We start from the raw sequence: 21,869 nt of genomic DNA, 5'->3' as shown, positions 1-21,869 counted from the left end.
GGCATGAAACAAGACACACAGGGGTGCCTGGGAGGCTCAGCTGGTTAAGCACCCGACTCCTGATTTCGGCTTAGGTCATGATCTCAGGGTTGTGGGACTGAACCCTGTGTCAGGTTCTGCGCTCAATGTGGAGTTTGCTAAGATTCTCTCTCTCACTCTGCTCCTCCCCCACTGCACCCCCTTCCAAAAAAAAAAAAAAAAAAAAAGACACAGATCAATGGAACAAAATAGAGACCCCAGAAATCTACACATGTATGTCCAATTAATTTACAACAAAGGAGTTAATAATATACAACAGGGAAGGGATGTTCTCTACAATAAATGGTGTTCTGGGAAAGACAGCAACATGCAAAATAATGAAACAGGAGCACTATCTTACACTGTACACAAAAATCAACTCAAAATGGATCAAAGAATTGAACATAAGACCCGGAACCACAGAATTCCTAAAACAAAACAGGGGCAGTAATTTCCTCGATTTGGTGGTGATTTTTTGGATTCAAAAAAAGTAAAAAGTAAAGGCACCAAAAGCAAAAATGCACAAGTGGGACTTCACCAAACTAAGAAGCTGCTGCACAGCTAAGGAAACCCATCAACAAAATGAAGAGGAAACCAATCAAATGGGAGAAAATATCCGTAATTCATGTATCTGATAAGGAGCTAATATGCAAAATATATAGAGAATTTATATAGCAAGAAATTTCATCTTAGGGTCCTTGCTTTATGCAAATCTCTATCACACAGTTCACCATTCCTTACATTTGACAGGTGCTAGCTCAGCGTGTGATGCTGTTGTTAACCTTTGAATAAATAATATGGGAGTTAAAAGAAATGACTCATCCTTACAGGAAAAAAAAAAAAAAAAGGAAAAATGATGGGCTAGGAATAGCTTACTGCTGAGGAAGGAGGTAGGAGAACATGAAAAAAAAATCATGAAGTCAGTCCCTGTGGAGGACAGTTAGAGGGGAAAAAAAAAAAAAAAAAAAACCAAAAACTACTTGAGGGACTCAAATGAACACTGAGAACAGGAGATTTTTTTTTTTTTTTTTTTTTGGAGAACAGGAGATTTAAAGTTTTCATAATCTGAGATATCTCTAAACAAATATAAGTAATAAGAAAACCCTTTAGTTTATTTTAAATAACAATCAACAGAACTTGTTGAAGTGGGTCTAGAGATGATGGGAAAAGTATACCTAAGGAACTAGAGGGAAAAAAGAAGCAGATATTTTGTATCAAGATAACAGACCTCTTTTAGGGAAATCCAAGAGAACAGAACTCAAGAACCTAAGACACAGAAATGAAACTGTGATGGGGCAATATATCTATGCCAACCTGCCAAACAGAGTAAATATGAAAGTTCTTAACAGGTCACTGAGCTAGGATCTACAGAACTGGGGAGATATTGCTCAGCTAAAAGCAGGGTGTCTAACAAGTTCGTGATCTGCTCTTCCATTCGCTTCCTCTCCAACAAGCTAACGCCTATGGATAACCAGAGGAAACTGCAACCCAGAACCCAACACACACCCAGAATGCAAAGTGACTAGTAACTTGGAAGAAAGCAACCCATCATTACAGAGTTTGCAAAACCCAGGGCAAAGATAGCTGGGTAATTACAAATCATCCTGATGAGAAAGATAATGAACAGAATAGCAAGAAAGCCATAAAGGCAAATGCAGGATGACAGTGCAGACTTAGATTTTTTTTTTCCAAAAATTAAAAAGCCCAGGAAGAGTTAAAGATTGCAAATAATGACAGGAGCAAGCAAAGTGGCTTCTCTCACCCCCTTCCCAAAAGATTTCTTCAAAAGTTTTTTTCAGACCAAGACAAGTAGGAAAGAAATAGGTCTACTGTGGGGTCATCAAAAACAGTGGGTGACAGCATTTCCCAAAACCATTTTTTGCTTTTGTTTCCTCTATCAAAGAGAAGAACCTGAGAAGGGTGACTGTCAGAGGAAGACTAAGGGACACTGCAACCGGGCACAAAGATCATTAGAAAGCCAATCCACAGATCCTTGGGGGTACGTTTTTCTGTGACACACTCTCATCTCAGTAAAACTGCTGTTTGCATCTGGTGCACTCATGCTGGTTTCTTCAAGAAATCTCTCATTCCCTTAAGATGATCTGGAATAATCCAGCTTTCTTTGCCCTGGAGTTGGCCAACTAAGAAAACAATATAGTTGCTTCCTTCTAAATTTCCAGTCACTGTGCTTCTACCTCACCAAGTGCAGAGGAAATCTTCCAGCCCTCGGCAGACACCCTTCTCAGCATGTACATGGGGGGTGAACCACTTTGAGACAGTGCACATTTCTCTGGCCTCCTCTCTCTTGCTCTCAGTCCTCCTGGCTCTCCAGTCTTCCCAGCACCCTGTGTTGAAAAGACTGTTGTTTTCCCCACTGAATTGTCTTGGCATCTTGGTCAACAATCAATTGATCATAAATGTAAGCTTTTTTGGATGCCACTTCTATTTCATTGATCTGTAGGTCTGTGCCAGTACCACACTGTCTTGTAGTAAGTTCTGAAATCGGGAAATGTGAGCCCTTTGATTGTGTTCTTCTTGTTCAAGACTGTTTTGACTATTCAGGGTCCACATGAATTACAATCAGCCTGCCAATCTCTCCAAAAATCCAGCTGGTATTTTCCTAGGATCATGATGAACCTGTAGGTCAACTGGCCATATTAACAATATGGTAAGTCTTTGGATCCTTGAATATGGGATGTTTTTCTGCTTCTTCAGATCGTTCATTTCTTATGACAGTGTTCTGTAGTTTTCAATGCCAATGCCATTTTAAATGGTATTTTTAAAAATTTATTGTCTAATTGCTTGTTCCTGGCATACAGAAGTACAATTAGCTTCTTTTTTGTATTTGTATTGATCTTATATCCACTGACTTTTCGAAGTTGACTTGAGTTATAAAAGGAAAATCATTCTGTTATAGGTAGTAAGAAATGAAGCTTTACTGATATTTCATTATGGATTAACACTGGCTGCTTTTCTCAATCCATGACTCGCTGTTGTGTGTCTCCTGTTGTATCTGGGGCGTCCTGAGTGGGATCCCACAAATGTAAAGGGAACAGCAGTGACTCCCTCACACATGTATGTGTTTTCCCCTTATTGTAAAACAGCGGAGTTAACCTGGATTTACAGATGAGACCAACTACTTTTAATTAAACTGTCCCATATTTATAAGACAAATGTCTTTTAAAAAAAAGGCCTGCAAAATAAAGTTTAAAAAAAAATTGGCAGAACTCACATTTCTACTGCTGTACAAGCTCTTTTTAGTCACCATGAAAGGGGAAAAAAACAAACAAAAAAACCCTGAACAAAAAAGCCCCCCCAAAACCCAAAACCTAACTAACTGGATTGGGAAAATAAAGCAAAAAAGTTAGAAATTAACATGAAGACTATTACAAATACAAACTTATTAGATGCTGTATCAGAGAACACCGAGAGGACAGTGTACCATTTCTAAGTACAGGACTGGGGACACGTGTGTGTGCACAACCAGGAGAGTCTGTGTCCCCGCACCACAGGGACGTGTCAGAGTGGGTAACAGTGGACACAAGGAAGCCCATCAGGAGGCCACAGAGCCGAGAGAGGAGATCAGAGTAGTCTGCAGTGGATGTGGGGAGAAGTGGACACACTGTAGAGACACTTAGGAATCTGGACCAACAAGGCTGCGTGAGTAACTAGATACGGGGGCTGGAGGCCTGCAGAAAGTGTCTCAGTTTCTGGCCTAAGAGCCGGGGTAGAAGGTGGTACTGCTGACTGAAACAGCACCCTCAGAGGAGGAACAGAGCTCCAGAGGAACGACAATGAGCTGTCTTGGGCATAGTGGGCCTGAAAGAAAATGGAGGGAGACAACAGTCCCCTCCCGAGCACACAGCCCAGAAAACGCTCCATGTGCGTACACAGTGTGCACGACAGCATGCGAAGCCACGAAAGCTACGTAGCAGGCAGTCCACGTGCCTATCCACAGAGGCACGGCTAAGCTGTGACCTACTCAAGCTCGGGCCCACCGACAAAACCACAGACGGTAACAGGAGCGGACCTCACACACTAGCAATGGGAGCAGAAGAGACTTGGTCCAAGAACACAAAGGCACCCATACCATACCACCTACGTGCATCCGGTGAAAACAGGCATAATCTGCGGTCTTCAGTCTGGGGGTGCTGGGTGGTGTCGTGATGGAAAAGGGGCTTCTGGGGATGCTCACATTCCTGACCAGGCTTGGGCAAGCTACAGTAACTCCCCAAGCTGCACTTAGGGCTGCGTATTTTTCTGTGTAGGTTGTACAGCCAGCTCAGCCCTCAGGTTAAAGCCCTTCTACGGCACTGACGAACGCCACGACATGGACAGACGTGAAGGACAACAGGCTAAGTGAAAATAAGTCAGCTGCGGGGTGCCTAGGTAGCTCAGTGGGTTAAAGCCTTGCCTTCGGCTCAGGTCATGATCTCAGGGTCCTGGGATCGAGTCCTGCGTCGGGCTCTCTGCTCAGCGGGGAGCCTGCTTCCCTCCCTCCCTCTCTGCCTGCCTCTCTGCCTACTTGTGATCTCTGTCAAATAAACAAAAATAAAATCTTAAAAAAAAAAAAAAAAAGAAAAGAAGTCAATCGCAAAATGACACAGTATTCTGTGGGATTCTACCAACAGGACGACGTTCTAGAGCAGCCAGATTTCGAGACAGAAAGTGGAAGGGCAGTTGCCGGGGGCTGGTGGAGGGGGAAATGGGGAGTTTCTGTTTGGCAAGATAAAGAGTTCTAGAGATCGCCTGCACAACAATGTATGTACACGTAATACTACTGAACGGTGCATTTAAAGAAGGGTTAAGATAGTAAGTTTCGTATTCTCTGTATTTTACCATAACTAAACATTTAACAAACAAACCAGTGAACCCTTCAGAAATCTTCTATTCTTCTTGAGACAAGGACAAAACTCCTGACAAGCCTAGAAAATACTGACCCACCCTTTCGCCTCTGCTGAATACCACTTTCCCTTAGTCTCTCCATTACTCCTTTCCTTTCCTCCCGCACACCAAAGATGTTTTGCACCTTCTGGTCTTCACGGAGGATCCCTGGCCCTGGAACCGTCTTCCTCTTTGCGCCCCTCCTAGTTTAGTATTTGCTCATGCGTTAGTCTCAGCGTTAACGCTTCTTCAGAGGAGCCTTCCCTGACCACCCTGCACTGAGTTGCCGCTCTCGTCTACGTCCTCTCGGCATCCTGGTCCTCCCGCCCCGCATCAGTGATAAAGTTACCTGTGTTATCATCTGTTCAATGTCTGTTTTTACCACCAGACCATCCCCGGGTGCTGACTCACTTTGCCTCCCCGCCCAGAGGCCGTACCATCTTGTCCTGCCTGCCACACAGTGGGCACTGAATGAGCCTCTGCTGAAGGAGCATTGGAAGCGACTGCCCCACGAGTTCAGGATTATTGATCCAGATGAGTCACCGTCTGGTGAACGCCAGAGGAGCGACATTATGAAAGTAGCCAACAAGTAGTGTGTAAACAGCACTCCAGTGTTCACAAGTGATGAAGGTGGATGGTGCAAATTGCGGACGTGCTTGGGAATTGCGGCTCCTTGGCAAAATTTTAGAAGGTATGATTAAAAGAGTAACTGCAGACCCTAGAAAAGAAGGCTGTCATCACAGGGTGCTAGCACAAGTCCATGCTGTCTGGATGGCAGAATAATGCTGTCCCCCTCCCCCACATGTCTCTACCCTAATCCCTGGGACCTGTGAATATGTTAGGTTATGCTGCACGAGGAAATTAAAAGGTGCTCTTCAGGAGACTTTAAAATAAAGAGATTAGGGGCACCTGGGTGGCTCAGTCGTTAGGCATCTGCCTTCAGCTCAGGTCATGATCCCAGGGTTTTGGGATCAAGCCCCGTATTGGGCTCCCTCCTAGGTGGGAAGCCTGCTTCTCCCTCTCCCTCTCCCACTACCCCTGCTTGTGTCCTCCCCCCAAACCCCCATCAAATAAGTAAATAAAATCTTTTTAAATAAATAAATAAATGAATAAATCGATTACCCTGGACTGCGTGGGTGGGCATAGGGTAATCCCAGGGTCTCTGAAATGTGCAGGAAAGAGGCAAGAGGTCAGATGGAGGATAGAGCCTGCAGATGCCTCCCTACAGCTTCTGAAGACAGAGGAAGGGCCACAAGCCAAGGAATACAGGCAGCCTCTAGAAGCTAGGAAAGGGAAAATAATTGATTCTCCCTCAGAGCCTCTGGGAAGAGTGCAGGATTGCCAGTGCCTTGATTTCAGCCTAGAGAGACCTGATTCTGGGCTTCTCACTTCTTGAACTGCAACAATAAATCTGTATTAAGCCAGTTGGTTTGCAGTGGCAACAGGAAACTAAGCTACTGTGGCTGAGCCCTGAAAGATCCACTTCCTCTCCTTCCTTGCCTCAGCTCCTGAACTAGCAAATCCAGAACAGAGTCAATAAATACCTTGAGGCACTTGGGTGGCTCAGTGGGTTAAACTTCTGCCTTCGGCTCAGGTCATGATCTCAGGGTCCTGGGACTGAGCTCCGCATCAGGCTGTCTGCTCGCTGGGGAGCCTGCTTCCCTTCCTCTCTCTCTGCCTGCCTCTCTGCCTACTTGCGACCTGTCTGTCAAATAAATAAATAAAATCTTTAAATAAATAAATAAATAAATACCTTTGTTCTTTCCCTCAAAACACTTGATCATGTCTTTTTTTTTTTTTTTAAAGATTTTATTTATTTGTTAGAGAGAGAGAGCGCATGAGCACAGGCAGACAGAGTGGAAGGCAGAGGCAGAGGGAGATGCAGGCTCCCTGTCGAGCAAGGAGCCCGATGTGGGACTTGATCCCAGGACACTGGGATCATGACCTGAGCCGAAGGCAGCCGCTTAACCAACTGAGCCACCCAGGCGTCCCTGACCATGTCTTTTATGATATCCTAAGACTGAGAAACAGGCACCCAATGCAAAGTCAATGAAAACTCTGTGACGTGCCCGTGCCCCAGAAATGCTGATAAATGGAACAAGGTCAACCACCCTGGAAGGTTTTGACCAACACACTATGAGGGTCTGGTCATTCCCATGCTTCAAAACTATATTACGTAGAGCAGGGACCCTTAACTTCGGGTTTCCGGACTCCTTGGGGCTCGAAGAGGTATCTGAACCTTCTAAACCTTACTGAAAATTTTCTGTATTATCTAACATCAATACAAAATTTTTTGGCCAAAAGCTCCATGGCTTTCATTACAGTCTTAAAGGGGCTCCATAAGCCCAGAAGGTTAAGACCTCACTTAGATACTGCAAGTAGGCTCATCACATTCACTACAGACACAAGGCCACCGGGAAGAGGAAAGACCGTGGGTGACAATTCAGGACTCAGAGAGTATCTGGAAAGGCTGAGAGAACAGGCTGCATCCGGTGAAGATAAAATCACATAGCTCAGGGCAGCCACTGACAAAGACTTAGAAGGTTTAATCAACGGTAAGCTCAGTATGAGTCAGTGATTAACGCTACCAAAATAACTTATAGAATTCTAGGCAGGTGCCCAGCACCATGGGAAAAAGCAGCTCTGCTTTCTTCTGCTTTGGTGAAACCAAATGCATGACTATGTCCAGTCGGGTTTTTTCTGTATTCATTCCCTGGGGCTGCCATAACAAATGACCACATACTTGGTGGCTTCAAACAAGAAATGGATTGTGTGGCAGTTCTGGAGACCAGAAGCTGAAATCAAAGAGTCAGCAGGGTTGGCTTCTTCTGGAGGCTCAAGGAAGAAAGAGTCGCACGTCTCTCTCCCAGCTTCTGGGGCTCAACAGCAAACCTTGGTGTGCACTGGGCGTGGCAGAGTAACTGTGACCTCTGCTTCCCTCTCTCCTCCTGTGGACTTTTTCCCTCTGTGCCTCTCTGAATCCTCTCCTTTCCTTAAAAGGACACCCACATTGGATTTAGGGCCCACCCTAAGCTACTGTGATCTTATCTCCATCCTTAACTACTTACATTTGTCAAGATCCTATTTCCAAATAAGGTCACACTCTAAGATTCCAGGTGGATATGAACTTTGATGGGACACTATTCAGCCTACTGGAGTGGAGTGCCCATAGACAAACGCATTCTGACATTTACGGCACCATATACTTAAGAATGACCCAAAGAAACAGGGATAGATAGCCCAAAGGTTAGAGGGCTTGAGTCAAACAAGGGAATCAACTACTGCCTACAAATATTTGAACCAATTTTTTCCCCCAGGTGAAAAACTTCCTCACACTGTTTTCCAGAGCTGAATTGCATGCGGGAGCTGTACAATCACCAGACAGGAATGCTGAGGCTTCGGAGGGGTGGCTAGACTGGAGAATCACTGACAGCCACTGAGCTCTGACATTCGGTAATTCTTCTCCCGTGTCTCTGTCTGCCCCTTTAATTGGCCATTATACAGAACCAAAGAACTGGAAAGCTCCACCGTATGGTGGAGGCAACCACCTTATGGGGGAGGAGGAAGTGGAGGTGGGTGGGACAGCAGCCAGGAGGTAACACATTGTGAAGACAACTCTGGAGCGCCAAGAAGTAAAGACGACCAGAGCGGCTGTGGCATGGGGAGCAGCGGCGAGCGGAGTGGTGGGAGCGAAGGGAGTCCCCTGCAGCAAGGGGTCCACCCTGCCATTCTAAGGACGATGAGAAGACGTTGAAGGGGGTTAAGCAGGGAGTGTTACGATTTCATGTGGAGGCTTCAGGAGGATTCTGGCTGCTGTAGGGAGAAAACATTGATGGGAGTTCAGAGAAGAGGCAGAGAGACCAGGAAAGGGCAAGGGGGGAGAGCTGCCTACACCGAGGCAGCAGGAGGGAGAATGGCAAGCTACAGAGAGAGATGCATATTCTGCAGTCCTGCCAGTGACCTGCGGAGGAAAGATCGGACGTGGCACGTGAGGGAAGGCAGCAAGGATGACTCCTAGATTTGTTTAAATATTAAGAGTAGACAGTGATATCATTTACAGAGATGGGGGAGACTGGGGAGCAGGGGGAGCAGACAGGAAGGCAAAAAAAAAGTGTCAAAAACTCCATCTGAGGCTCTTCAATCCGGAGAGGTCCTCGAGACATTTAAGTCAAAGATACCAAGCAGGTGGATTTGAATTTGTGACTCAAGGGCTCAGAAGAGATGACCAGGCTGAAGGTAAAGGGGAAGAGACGACAGCAGGCGTTGGAGAGAGAGAAACTTGTTGCCTCAGAGAGCTGTCTCACTTCTTTAGAAGAAAATATTTTGGGGGGCACCTGGCTGGCTCAGAAGAATGTGTGACTCTTGATCTCGGGGTCGTGAGTTTGAGCCCACACTGGGTGTAGAGATTGAATAAGTAAAAAAACGTAAAAAAGGAAATGGTTTTGGATTACTGAACATTGTGTGCCCATTTGTTTTTGCTTAAATTTGATGTTCTCAACCTTGGTCAGCTGGGCTGTTCAGATTTCCCCCAGCAACGTCCAGCTGCGTGGTGACAGGAAGCGCAAAGACGAATGATACGTGGCTCACCCAGGATGTTGATTTTGCCAAGTGAGTGTGACACAGAATAGAGGGGAAAAGGTGCGATTATCATGAAGAATCACAGAATCGACATCAAGTAAGGAGAGAAGTGAGAAGCCCGGAGGGGGCTGAGATAGCTCCAGAGGGGGCCAAGGGACAGGGTCATCCTATGCTCAGTCAAGGCTGAGGCCTTCTCACCACTGACTGAGGAGGAAGAGAGCTGCCAGGGAAAAGGGAAACTAACATAGTAGCTACTCCAATAGCTTCCTCTAGGGTTTACAGACGCAGTGCTGCTTATGAAATAAAATCAGGTAAGTCGATGGGAGTGTTTCCTGATTTCAGAGTCTGTCGGTGCCAACTAAGCAGGAATGCTCTGGAGACAGTGCTTAGTTTCTGCAGAACTCTACATTCTCCACCAGGGCCCTGGAGCTGCAGAAGGCTGAGGATGCTGGGAAAGCAGGGAGCTTCAGCAAGAGGAAAAGGAATGGGAGCAGAATTCACTTCAAGTGTGGAAAGGGGAAAGAGCAGGATCTATGTCCACAAGCAGCCAAGGCAAATTCTCCCAGTGGCATACAGGGAAGGGCCCCTGCCCCATTCACTCCAGCTCCCCAAGTCCCAAAAGGCGTCCACTTTTAACTTCCAAAAAGGCTTATGGCCATTATTTCACCATTAGACACTGTAGATTTATGAGGTCACAAATCAAGATTCTGCTCACTGAGGTGTCACATCTTTCCTCTCCCCTGATTCTGTTAGTTCCTGATTCTTCTCTGGGATTAAACCCTCCCAGCGGCTGCAGCTACAGATGTCCTCCGGAAGGCTCACCTTGTGTGGAGAGACAAAGACAGTGGCCCTCACCCGTTCCTGACTCATCTTTTCTCTTCCTTCATCATCTGTTTATAGTGGTATTTTTTTTTTAAAAGATTCTATTTATTTGACAGAAAGATAGAGTACACAAGTAGGCAGAGCAGCAGGCAGAGGGAGGAGGAGAAGCAGGCTCCCCACTGAGCAGGGAGCCCGATGTGGGGCTCTATCCCAGAACCCTGGGATCATGACCCAAGCTGAAGGCAGACACTTAACGACTGAGCCACCCAGGTGCACCTATAGTGGTATATTCTTAAGGTTGGTAATGTTTACTTTCTGTTCTACAAGTCACAGACCCTTCTATGCTTTAACTGCAGACTGATTAAACAGTGAAAACCAACAAAACCACTGAAGTATTAATATTGTCATTACAGAAGTGTTACAGAACAGCTGGGCCCTGTGTTAAGATTCCACTTCTCCTTCTAGGATCTGCTAATCACTCGAAATCATGCCACATTTTACTTGTTTCCCATTTGGACCAAGTACTCTTGGTGTTGGAGTTCCTTTTTTCTTACTAGGGAAAAACATGCCCTTTTCAATAGACATCTGGTATCTCCTAGTTTCCTACTCTTTCTGAATGTGGCTTGGAATTCATTCCATTCTCCTTGAAGCTAGGGAATAAACAAACAGAAAACCAACCTGTTGACATGGACTTGTCCCCTCGGGAACTAGGACTTTCCCCTTATGAAGCTTTTGAACTGAAAATTAACAATTTCAAAAAAAGAGAGAAAAGAAAATGAGAAATGTCACCCACAATCCAATCAATATAACACAACCGGTTTTATTTTTGCACATTACTTTGAGTCCTTGTCCACTGTAAACAAATTTAACACAGTCACAGCTCAATCACTGTACATTTATTTTTGTAGGATATATGCAACTTTCACGATCCCCTTTAATGGCTGTGTAACATTCCGCTGAGTGGATAGATCATAATTTATTAAATCCATTTGGGAAGCAGTACAAAAAAGTGGTTGGAGTGTAGACGTAGTGGCCAGACAGACCCAAATCACATCCCAGCTCTGCTGAACCCCTACGGCCACACAGTTGGTGTGCTCCCTCACCAGCTTCAACCTTTCCAGTGCTCACGACCCAATGCCAACAGCCTACTACGTGCCAGGTCCCACACTAAGCACCAGTCAGACAAGAGTGGACACATGAACTGTACCCCTGCCTGCAGAAACCAACCAACCAGATGCATCATTTCCCATCACAGAGAGTGCGCTGAAGAGAAAAGACACCAAGCGAGAGACTGAAGAACCCTAATTCCACAAACCTGTAACCACCTAGGGCTGTTATTAAAGGCCAGTCCGCGTACAGTTCTGGCACAGCTCAGTCCAGTGTGGGACACGCCGTGTGTTAACTGCACGTCTCTGCCCGGGATACACGGATGGCACCAGAGCACAACCCTCGCTCAGCAGCAGCGCACTCACTGCTCTCCTTTCTATCAGTGGAAACCTTCCACTTGGTCAAGTTTGGGTTCGTGACTAGAGGTCTGACTTGGGTCTGGTCTGCATCCGTTTCTCTCCTCATCATGTTCTTACTTTCTCTTCCCTCGAACAAATGTAGATCTGTAATAGCAGCTCTAACATTCTCTTCTGCAACTCTACCATTTGTTCCATTTCTGGGCCTGTTGCTATGGATTGTTTTGTCTGTTTCTTAGCACGTCTGGTCATTTCTGACTGGATATTGGTCTTGGATATTTTTATGTTTTGGGGACCCAGATGGCATTGCATCCCTTTAACTACTTTCAGGCTTTGTTCTGGACCAGTTACTGGGAATCAGTCTGACCCTTTGAAAGTGGGCTTCTAAGCTGTGTTAGGCTTTTATTTAGGGCTAACGTGGCCTTGCTCCATGCCCTGAGCATTAGAGGGTCTCCCTACATTGACTGACGAGAATATGAACTATTCCCAGCCTCGTGAGAACTCCGAGAGTTCTTCTGTCTGCTAATTTCTGACGGCTCTTCATAAAATGTACAGATCAGTATTCAACCAAAGACCTGAGAGGACCCACTGTGGCTCTCCAGAGCTCACTCTGTGCCGCTCCCTCCTCTCTCGTGCTTTCCCTCTTTGCACACCCAAGCCCATTCCAACCCCGTGGCCTCCCTGAGCTCTGAACTCTGTCTCAGCAACTCAAGGAGCCCACCAGGTTCCTTCTGGATTCCCCTTGCTTGCACTGCAACATGGAAACTCTCCTGGCTGAAGACTGGAGCAGCAAACAGCTCCATTGTTTATTTCCTTTCTCTCAGGGATCACTGTCTTGTACTCTTTGTTGACCTATTTCTAAAACTGCTGTTTCATAACTTTGTCCGACTTTCTAGTCATTTTAGGTAAGGAAGTAAACCCAGTCCCTTTTACCAGCCGGAAAGAGAACTGATCAAGGTTGACTTCAAATTCCACATTTTCAACGAAACCTTTCCAGACTACATGTCCAAACCATTTTCTGTTTCTCTGGTCTTCATGCCATTTACACTGTAGCTCACTAACAGAGGCCCTACGGTATACCCTGTCCATCACCCCCCAGCCCCACATTCCTACAGAGCCTGCCATCAGTTTCACTACCAGACTGAACAGCACAGGACAAAATGCAATCCTATAATCCAGTGGCTTGCTAGTGCCAGGCACAGTCCTAGGTGCCGGGCTGAAACAAAGATGCCATTGTCCCTAACTGCTAGGAGTCATAGTCTGGGGCAATTTAGGAATCAAGCCCTCATCCATAAATCCATAACATAGTTTTTCACAGGAAAAACTAAGGTATAAACGAACTTTTAGAAAACAAATTGTCAAACATTTTCTTAAAGGGCTGGGGACTAAGCTCTTTAGGCTTCCAGGCCACAGACACTCCTGTCACAACCACCCAGTTCAAAAGCCACCCCAGACACGTGACCAAAGGACCACAGCCATCTTCCATAATCTGTTCACAGGAACAGGTGGCAGTCGTCTGCCGACCCCTGCTTCTGAAAAATGACCATGGGGGAAGACAGCCTCCTCTACCTTCCACAATGGCAGATGCTGGTGATGTCGCCCAGACAAAGCTGGTCTCAACATAAACGCTGAGCTCCTCCAGGCAGGAAGTGCACACCATGCCTTCTGCACATACTGTAGGATGCATGGGACACAAGCACAGAGTAGGTGCTTTTTTTTTTAAGATTTTTATTTATTTGAGAGAGATGGTGACAGAGATAACAACATAGTGCACACAAGCGGGGAAGAAAGGAGGAAGCAGGTTCCCCACTGAGCAAGGAGCCTGATGTGGGACTCGAACTCAGGACCCTGGGATCATGACCTGAGCCAAAGGCAGATGCCTAACCCACTGAGCCACCCAGGCACCCCAGAGCAGGTACTTGAGTACTTTTGTATTTATGCCATTTTGCTTTCAATGAGTTCCCTTTGTTTTATTCAAAACTGCTTCCAACAATGGATACCACCTTACACCAGTTAGAATGGTCAAAATTAACAAGACAGTGAACAACAAGTGCTGGAGAGGATGTGGAGGAAGGGGAATGCTCTTACACTGTTGGTGGGAATGCAAGTTGGCGCAGCCACTTTGGAAAACAGTGTGGAGATGCCTTAAGAAATTAAAAATAGAGCTTCCCTATGACCCTGCCATTGCACTCCTGGGTATTTACCCCAAAGATACAGATGTAGTGAAAAGAAGGGCCATCTGTACCCCAATGTTCATAGCAGGAATGGTCACAGCCGCCAAACTGTGGAAAGAGCCAAGATGCCCTTCAACAGACGAATGGATAAGTAAGATGTTGTCTATATATACAATGGAATATTATGCAGCCATTGGAAAGGATGAATACCCAACTTTTGTATCAACATGGACGGTACTGGAAGAGATTACGCTGAGTGAAATAAGTCAAGCAGAGAGAGTCAATTATATGATTTCGATTATCTGTGAAGCATAAGGAATAACACAGAGGACATTGGGAGATGAAGAGGAGAAGGGTGTTGGGGGACACTGGAGAGGGAGACGAACCCTGAGAGACTGTGGACTCTGAGAAACAAACTGAGGGTTTTGGAGAAGAAGTGGGTGAGGGATTGGGAGGGCCTGGTGGTGGGTATTAAGGAGGGCACATATTGCATGGAGCACTGGGTGTGATGCATAAACAATGAATCTTGGAACACTGAAAAAATAAAACAACAACAAAGAACTGCTTCCAACAGTAAAAAAAAAAACAAAACAAAACAAAAAAAACTACACAATTTATAGAAAATAATGTCTCCTGTGTAAGATATTCTAAAGATGATAAAACATACAAATGTTGATGGTCTTGAAAAGCAGTTTCATTTTATAAACAAGTCAAGACTGTTAAATACTCAAAAGAATCAGCTCTGAGTATTACCCATTCATCCCCCAGCCTCAATCACACTGGGCTTTCTCTCTGGAGAATTATCTAAAGAGAGTTCACAAGACGAGCACATTAAAAAAGAACTGCCTCAAAATAACTTTCAATTGTCAAAATTCAAATCTATCTACGAAAGACAGATTTGTTACCCTGCACGTCTTTTTTTTAATTGTTCAACTGAAAAGATAACCTTTCAAGACAAATTCTAGAAGTGTTTCAATATCTGTTTTTATTGCTAAACAGGACGTGTGTGGATATGTGTACACACACGAGGCCGTATGACTGGTTTGAGAAGAACCACGCTCCTTCATAGGTGTATGCTGGCAGGTTCTTCAAAAAGAGTTGTAGTCACACTTCGATAAAGTCATTTCATCTGACCTTCCTTCAAAGGAAGGATTTTTCTTTCATAATATTCAAAACAATGCTCTGTGTTCTGTCCATCTTTTAAAACTCGTATGTAGAACTAAACATAAACGAGAGGTGGGCCTGGCCTCTATGAAGCGGGACCAGTGCTGGCCAGGATCCAGATGCTCAGATACACAGAGACTAGAGATGGCCCCTCCTGCGAAAGGCAACTAAGCCTTATCTCCCTTCAACACCCTTCAATGCAGCTGATTATTATTATTATTTTTGTTTTTACTAGAATTCAGGACTATTTATTCATGCCCATTAACTTTTTTCTTAGTTTCAGTTCATTTAGTTTCAAACTATTCCACACAGTGAGACCCTCAGGATTCTGAAGGCCAATAATATATCATTTAAATATGCCACATCTTTATCAGAATCACTGTCACAGCATCAAAGATCTTCACAATGTGAACAGCAGGAGGAAAAACTGAAGACAGCAAATATGAACAACACTGATGAGAAGCTTTGCCATTAAGAGAAACAGAGAAATGGAAATGTTAGCAGGATGGATATTTGGTGGGAAGGACAAATGTTTTTTTAAAAATATTCAAATACTGGGGCGCCTGGGTGGTTCAGTGGGTTAAAGCCTCTGCCTTGGGCTCAGGGCACGATCCCAGAGTCCTGGGATCGAGACCCACATCATCCTGGGATCAAGCCCTACATCGGGCTCTCTGCTCAGCAGGGAGCCTGCTTCCTCCTCTCTCTCTGCCTGGCTCTCTGCCTACTTGTGATCTCTGTCAAATAAATAAATAAAATCTTAAAAAAAATTCAAATATTATATGACAACAGATCATCCAAAATTGAAGGGAAAATACAGTACGTAAAACCATTTTCTAGATTGTAAAATTCAATATAGGCGCACCTGAGTGGATCAGTCAGTTAAGCATCTGCCTTCAGCTCATGTCATGATCCCGGGGTCCTGGGATCGAGCCCCACATCAGGCACCCTGCTCGTAGAGAGTCTGCCTCCCCCTACCCATGCTCTCTCCCAAATACATCTTTAAAATATTATAAAATTCAGGGGCGTCTGAGTGGCTCAGTGGTTTAAGCCGCTGCCTTCGGTTCAGGTCATGATCTCAGGGTCCTGGGATCGAGTCCCACATCGGGCTCTCTGCTCGGCAGGGAGCCTGCTTCCCTCTCACTCTCTCTGCCTGCCTCTCTGCCTACCTGTGATCTCTGTCAAATAAATAAATAAAATCTTTAAAAAAAAATTATAAAATTCAATATAAATATAATTTATTGTATATAGCTCCTTTATCTGCTTGCTTGGTTATTTACATTAAAGTCTGGTTTTTAGAACTTCCAGCTCCTTTTGAATTCTCTTTCCTTTCAGAGTCCCTACTCCCAGGATCATACCTATTTTTCCTCTGAATATTTTGAAACCTCTGACTATCTCCAGCAGCCCCTGCCTTTGCTATTATGAATGAATTTCAACATTACATGACCACTTTTGTCCAAGGCCTTATTTCCACATCAATCTTCTTCCCTCTTCATCAGAATTTTAAAAGCCATGTTCAGATTTAATGGATTCATCCCACAGAATCACTTTCTTAAACCTAAGTATTTAAAAAAAAATGTTATTGTATCTGTACAGTCAGCAAGACCCCCTTCCCCCCAACAAGCTGAACATTTGTTAAGACTGTTCTCTCAGGCTGTAACAACCAATCCTCAAATTTTCTACGCAAAGCAAAAAGTGGCTGATACCAGATTCTTCCCACCAGCACATCTGCAGACACAATGACATCATCAACACAGGGCCTTCTCCTTCCCAACCCCCAACTCCAGACTCAGACAAAAAGTTAGTGTGCGTGCACACAGAGCACAGTTACAAGGTCTGCCCCACCGCAGGCACGAAGGAGAGGTTTTACACTTGCTTCCAGCTCTAAGCTCACCCTTTGAGTAAATTAGTAATAAGAAAGCAAATGGAACCTGCAAATACAAGACAGGTCGCTTCAAAAGCCCATTTCTAAAAATGAATTCCTTCTCAGTTACAATGTGAAATTCGTTAGCACCAGACAAATGAAATCTCCATTTATAAATGCATTCTATGTAATGACAAAGAATGGATTTTCAAAGTGGAACACTTACTGTTTTATAAACTGTAACCTTCCCAAAATGTACTTTGAAAATACCAAAGCACCAAGAAAGAAAAAGCTGCCTACTTATCCTTTAAGGACATAGGGCAAATAAATTTTGATCAGGAATTCATACATGCCTAATTGATAGTAGCAATATGAAGTAAGACAGGTTTCTAGTATTTCACCAATCAAGTCATAGATTTAAAATGAGTCACCATGTTAAGCTCTAGGAAAACGTGTATTTTGTCTTTATGTTCCTTACTACCAAACACTTATCCTCAAAATGCATTTTCATTAATTTCACATCTAGGGGCTCCTGGCTGGCTTAGGGGGCAGAGCATGTGACTCCTATCTCAGGGTAGTGAATTCAAGCCCCATGTTTGGTACAGAGCCGAAGGAGAGGAAGAAAAGAGAAGGAAAGGGAAGGAAGGAAAGGGAAAGGAAGAGAAGGGAAGGAAGGAAGGGAAGGGAGATTGATTCACATCTACTGCCCACAGCTGCTTTTGCCAGGAATTCTATCTCATAACTTTTTCGTTTGTGTGATTTGAATATCACTTTACTGTCAATACACAGTAAGTCCTCAACGAACATGCTAAGAATTCAATTCAAAATGGTAAGAGAATAAAGATCACGAGAATTGCAATATTTTTTCTTAAAATACAGAATTTTGAAACCGACTAAATCAAGAATAACCACTTTCTCTCTTTTTCCTGAGATATAATTGATGTAAGCTATTTCTTAAACATGGGTAATTTTAACAGGTTTATACCACCATTGTTGTTTTTAAGATAGACTCCTAAGTCCCTGTTGCAAAAGCAGGAAAATGTCTTGGACTTCATGATTTACAGGTAAACTGATTTATAAAAGGCCCTTACTAGTGCTTCAGGAAGAAGAGAGATTTTTATCTGTTTTGTTCACTGCTGTTGCCCCTCTGTCTCCCCAGTGGTACAAAGGATTTCAATTAGTATTTGCTGGACTGAAAGCGCCTATGTGCAGAGATCCTTAGTAGGAAGTCAAATCCAAACCACCTGTAGGATCTCACCTGCACACCATGACAACGCAGAGCAACCTCACGTACAAAAAGATGAGCTCCGAGAGGATGGAGAAGGGGAAGGGAAGACGTAGACACCTAAGGAAACTGACCCCAGACTCAGCCTTTACACACTGCCCCCACTGTGTTCACTACAATGGGGTGTCTAAAACCTCACCAATTTAGACATCCATTAGGTTAACAAGTCTGCTCTTTTTAATAATGGAGGAACCATGGGACACCTGGGTGGCTCAGTCAGTTAAAATCATCCAACTCTTGATCTCAACTCAAGCCTTGATCTAAGGGTTGTAAGTTCAAGCCCAGTGTCCAGCTCCACGCTGGGCGTGGAGCCTACTTTAAAAAAAAAACACAGGAACCATTTACACCTCTCAACAACCTTACTGAGACAAGTATGTCATCATTCCATTTTGCTGATGAAACAAGTCATGCAGCCGATTTACTTTCCTAGTGTCACAAAGTATGTATATGTACAGCCGGGCTCAGAACCTTGAATCCCACAGCGATGCTACCTCTGCAGGGACAAGGGAATGGGGCTAAACCTTCACCCACACGTACCTGTTGCATGTGAGCTCCCAACACCCTTGTACTCCAACACCTAAAACAAGCTTTCTCAAAGAGGGGCCTTTTGTTTGGGGTGACAAACAAGCAACAAGTAGTTTTAAAACGTGGAACCCTCTGGAGGCAAGAGTCTAAATGTGAGGATAGTGGATTTAGGGTGCCAGACGGAACCAAGCCCCAAAGGAAAACCACAGATTTCAAAACACAGCCCAGGGCCTGCTCTTGCTCCAGAACAACTTGCCTCTCTCTTTTTCTCTCTCTCTCTTCCTCTTCCTCCCCTTCCACGTGACCCTCACGGTTCTCAGCACCAGAAAATAGGCTGCCATTGTTAGTGCCACAGTTTGGCAACACCGTGTGATCCAACTACAGTGACTGGCACAGATCAGGGACACAAATATTTACTAAATGAACCAAAGACCAAAGTTGTTTCTGCGGGCACATGGGGACCCTAACTGCCATTTTTAAGGAAGGGAAGATGAGAATGCACTTGAAGCACCTGACTGTTGGGTGTACAAGGGAAGTTTTAAAGGGCAGGTCCACGGGAGAGGGAGGTGGGCAAGCTACTGCCAAAGCCCCGCAAGATACTCTGTCCTCAGCCAGTATACGAACACCTCGGCAAACAAACACAGATCTCCTAAGAGGCATGATGTTTTAATATTTAAAGTATAAGAACAAACACCATTACCTCATTTAGGCTGCCTTGTTTAGGTCATCTTAACATGAATAGCAGCTTAAAAAAAAAAAAAATCCCCTCTCAGCATTCTCAGGATGAGTGTGGGGGAGAAGATAGCAGACATTTTCCAAAAAGTTGGCAGTGGGGAGGGAAAAAAAAACAAACACACCCACAGAAAATATCAGAAGGAAGAAATTTCCCTTTAAAACCTAGCCAGTGATGTATACAAATATGTGTTTCGTACCAAATAATCAGAGGCTGCTGTGCTTTTAGGAAGACAAGAGGGTAAGCCAAATGGCTTCAAAAACGATTCTTGAAAATTTTATCTATTTGCCCTGCGGTCAGCTCCCGTGCCCTGAAGACCTGGCTACCAGTCCTAATCGGTATCAGATTTTCCCTAATGTGAGGTTGCCAGGCGTCGAATTACAGTCAAACTCCTGGGGCAGAGCAGGAGCCAGAAGCAACAGGAAAGATGCCGGTTTTCCTTCTCCACCCCCCCCCCCCCCTTGCCACTTGAGAAAAACGGCACGTTTCCACGTGAGAAAGGGCCCTGGTCCTCCGAGGGCCAGCGCCGCGCTATGTCTGGGATTTCGGGCGCAAACCTGCGGGTTCGGAACCGGCAGGGGAACACCTCCTCCGCCAGGAATCAGTGGTGCGCTCCTCCCCCGCCGCCTTTGTCTCAACTGTCCCCGCAAACTCGCAGGCCGATGCCCTCCCGTAAACAGGCTCCCTCCACGAAAAGGACGGTTTTCCGAGTCCTCCGAGGAGAGGATGCGAGCCCCCAGCCGACGCAGGAGCCCCACCGCCAGCCGCCGAGCAGGCCGGGCTGCACCACGACCGAAGCCGCGGCCCCGGGGCCGCCGGTGGAGCGGAGCGGCGAGCCCGGCCGGGGTGGGGGCGCCGTGTCCGCCGCCCCCGCACCCCAGCTCCCTCGGCCGGGGGGGGGCCGTCGCCCGCCCCCGCGCCCCCCGCGCCCGGCCTCCGCTCTCCGCCGCCCGGCACTCACCGCCGTGGATGGGCAGCGGCGCCAGCACCTGGCCGCGGACCTCGGCCTTGGGCGAGTCGAGCCCGTAGCGCCCGCGGTCGATGCGGAACGTGAGCGGGGCGCCGCGGCCGGGCTCCTGCACCGTCACGTTGATGAGCGCAGTGTAGTACTCCTGGCTCGCGTTGTCCGCCCGCGCCGGCCACAGGCTGCAGGTCAGCAGGGCGAGCGCGGCGAGCCGGGCCGGGCCCGCCCGCGCCGCGCCGCTCATCGTCCCTCCGGCCGCCGCCGCCGCCGCTGCTCGCGGACCGGGCTCCGGGGCCGGCGCCGAGAGGCGGGGCGGGCGCGGCCGGCGCTGTGGCGGGAGCGCGCGCGCGCGGCCTGCGCGCGGCCGGGCACGAGCACGGCTCTCCTCGTCGCCGTGGCCCCGCCGCTCGCCGCCCTCACGTCCGCGACGCGCCCGCGGGGACGCGCCCATGGGTCCCCGGGCGAGGACGGCGGCTCAGGCCGCGTGCGGTCGTCTCCTCGGTGCCCCTCTGGGGCTGTGGGGACGGGCCCACTCCATTTCCCCGGGGCTGGTCCCGCCAAGTCTGGGGCGCCTTGCCTGAAAGCGGCGGCGGATTTCGGGGGGCGGCTCCGGGACGATGCGCCCGAAGGAGAGTCTGTGGAGCACAAAGTCCCGCTAGCCCCACGGCCGCCTCCGGCGCGCGCTCGCCACCGCTCCGCCCAGTCCCTCTCCCCAGCGGCCGAGCGGCAACGCGCAGGCCTGGGGCGCAGCTCCGCCCCCGCGCGCATGCGTGAGAGGCTCTGCACGCTCCCGCCCGCCTGCACGAGGGTGCGAGCTTAGCGGACCCCTGTCGGTGCGGCTGAAGTGATGGGCGCGGGTTCTGGAGCCTGGGAGCTTTCCAAAGGCTGCGGAAAAGTTTGCAACGAGAATGCCAAAGAAAAACAGTAAGAACTTTACAATTAATTTAAAAAAAAAGATGTCTAAGAGATTCCACCTTTCAGCCGGTCCGCTGCAAGTCATATAATGGACATCCTGGTGCGCGGGGAAGGGGATGTGGCTTTGCAGAGGGGTGTGGGGGGCCCACAACACCCAGAACTGTAAGGGCACCTGTGTGGTTGAGAAAGCTCTCTACAGACGAGACCAAACCTCTGGAGTCCCTAGATAAGGAGCAGATCGTGCGGAGACCTACCCAGCCCCCAGTACAAACACCTTGCCAGTTAGGCTGTGCACCCTTCTAACGCTTGGGCGAAAAGGAGGGGTGCGTCTTGCGTCAGCTGTGGCTGAATCCAGGAGCTCATAGAGTACCGGGCAGTGTCGTTATTATGGTTCCGAGGTGAGGAGGAAGGATAGCATCTTCTGACCACCCAGGCCTGGATCCTCTGAATCCTGTAGTGGGAAGGGGTAGAGTCAACCTCGCC

General features: G+C 46.8%; 1 protein-coding gene across 3 annotated transcripts in view; it reads right to left on the bottom strand.

Moving 5' to 3' along the window:
* The window catches only part of RNF130 (ring finger protein 130), a 133,803-nt gene extending 113,001 nt beyond the window's left edge, over nt 1-20,802 (bottom strand). For 2 of the 3 annotated variants that reach the window (XM_032335281.1, XM_032335279.1), the window contains exon 1: nt 20,469-20,796. In XM_032335281.1, the coding sequence (XP_032191172.1) occupies nt 20,469-20,715 (247 nt within the window). In that variant the 5' untranslated portion in view covers nt 20,716-20,796. Of the gene's footprint in view, nt 1-20,468 lie in introns of all 3 variants that reach the window. The other variant, XM_032335280.1, reaches the window with a different exon arrangement.
* Between the last annotated feature and the right edge of the window lie 1,067 nt (nt 20,803-21,869).

The sequence above is a fragment of the Mustela erminea genome, chromosome 3 (genome assembly GCF_009829155.1).
Source record: "Mustela erminea isolate mMusErm1 chromosome 3, mMusErm1.Pri, whole genome shotgun sequence".
NCBI lineage: Eukaryota > Metazoa > Chordata > Mammalia > Carnivora > Mustelidae > Mustela > Mustela erminea.
The sequence above is the reverse complement of the archived record's forward strand: the minus strand, read 5'-3'. Positions and strand labels throughout refer to the sequence as shown.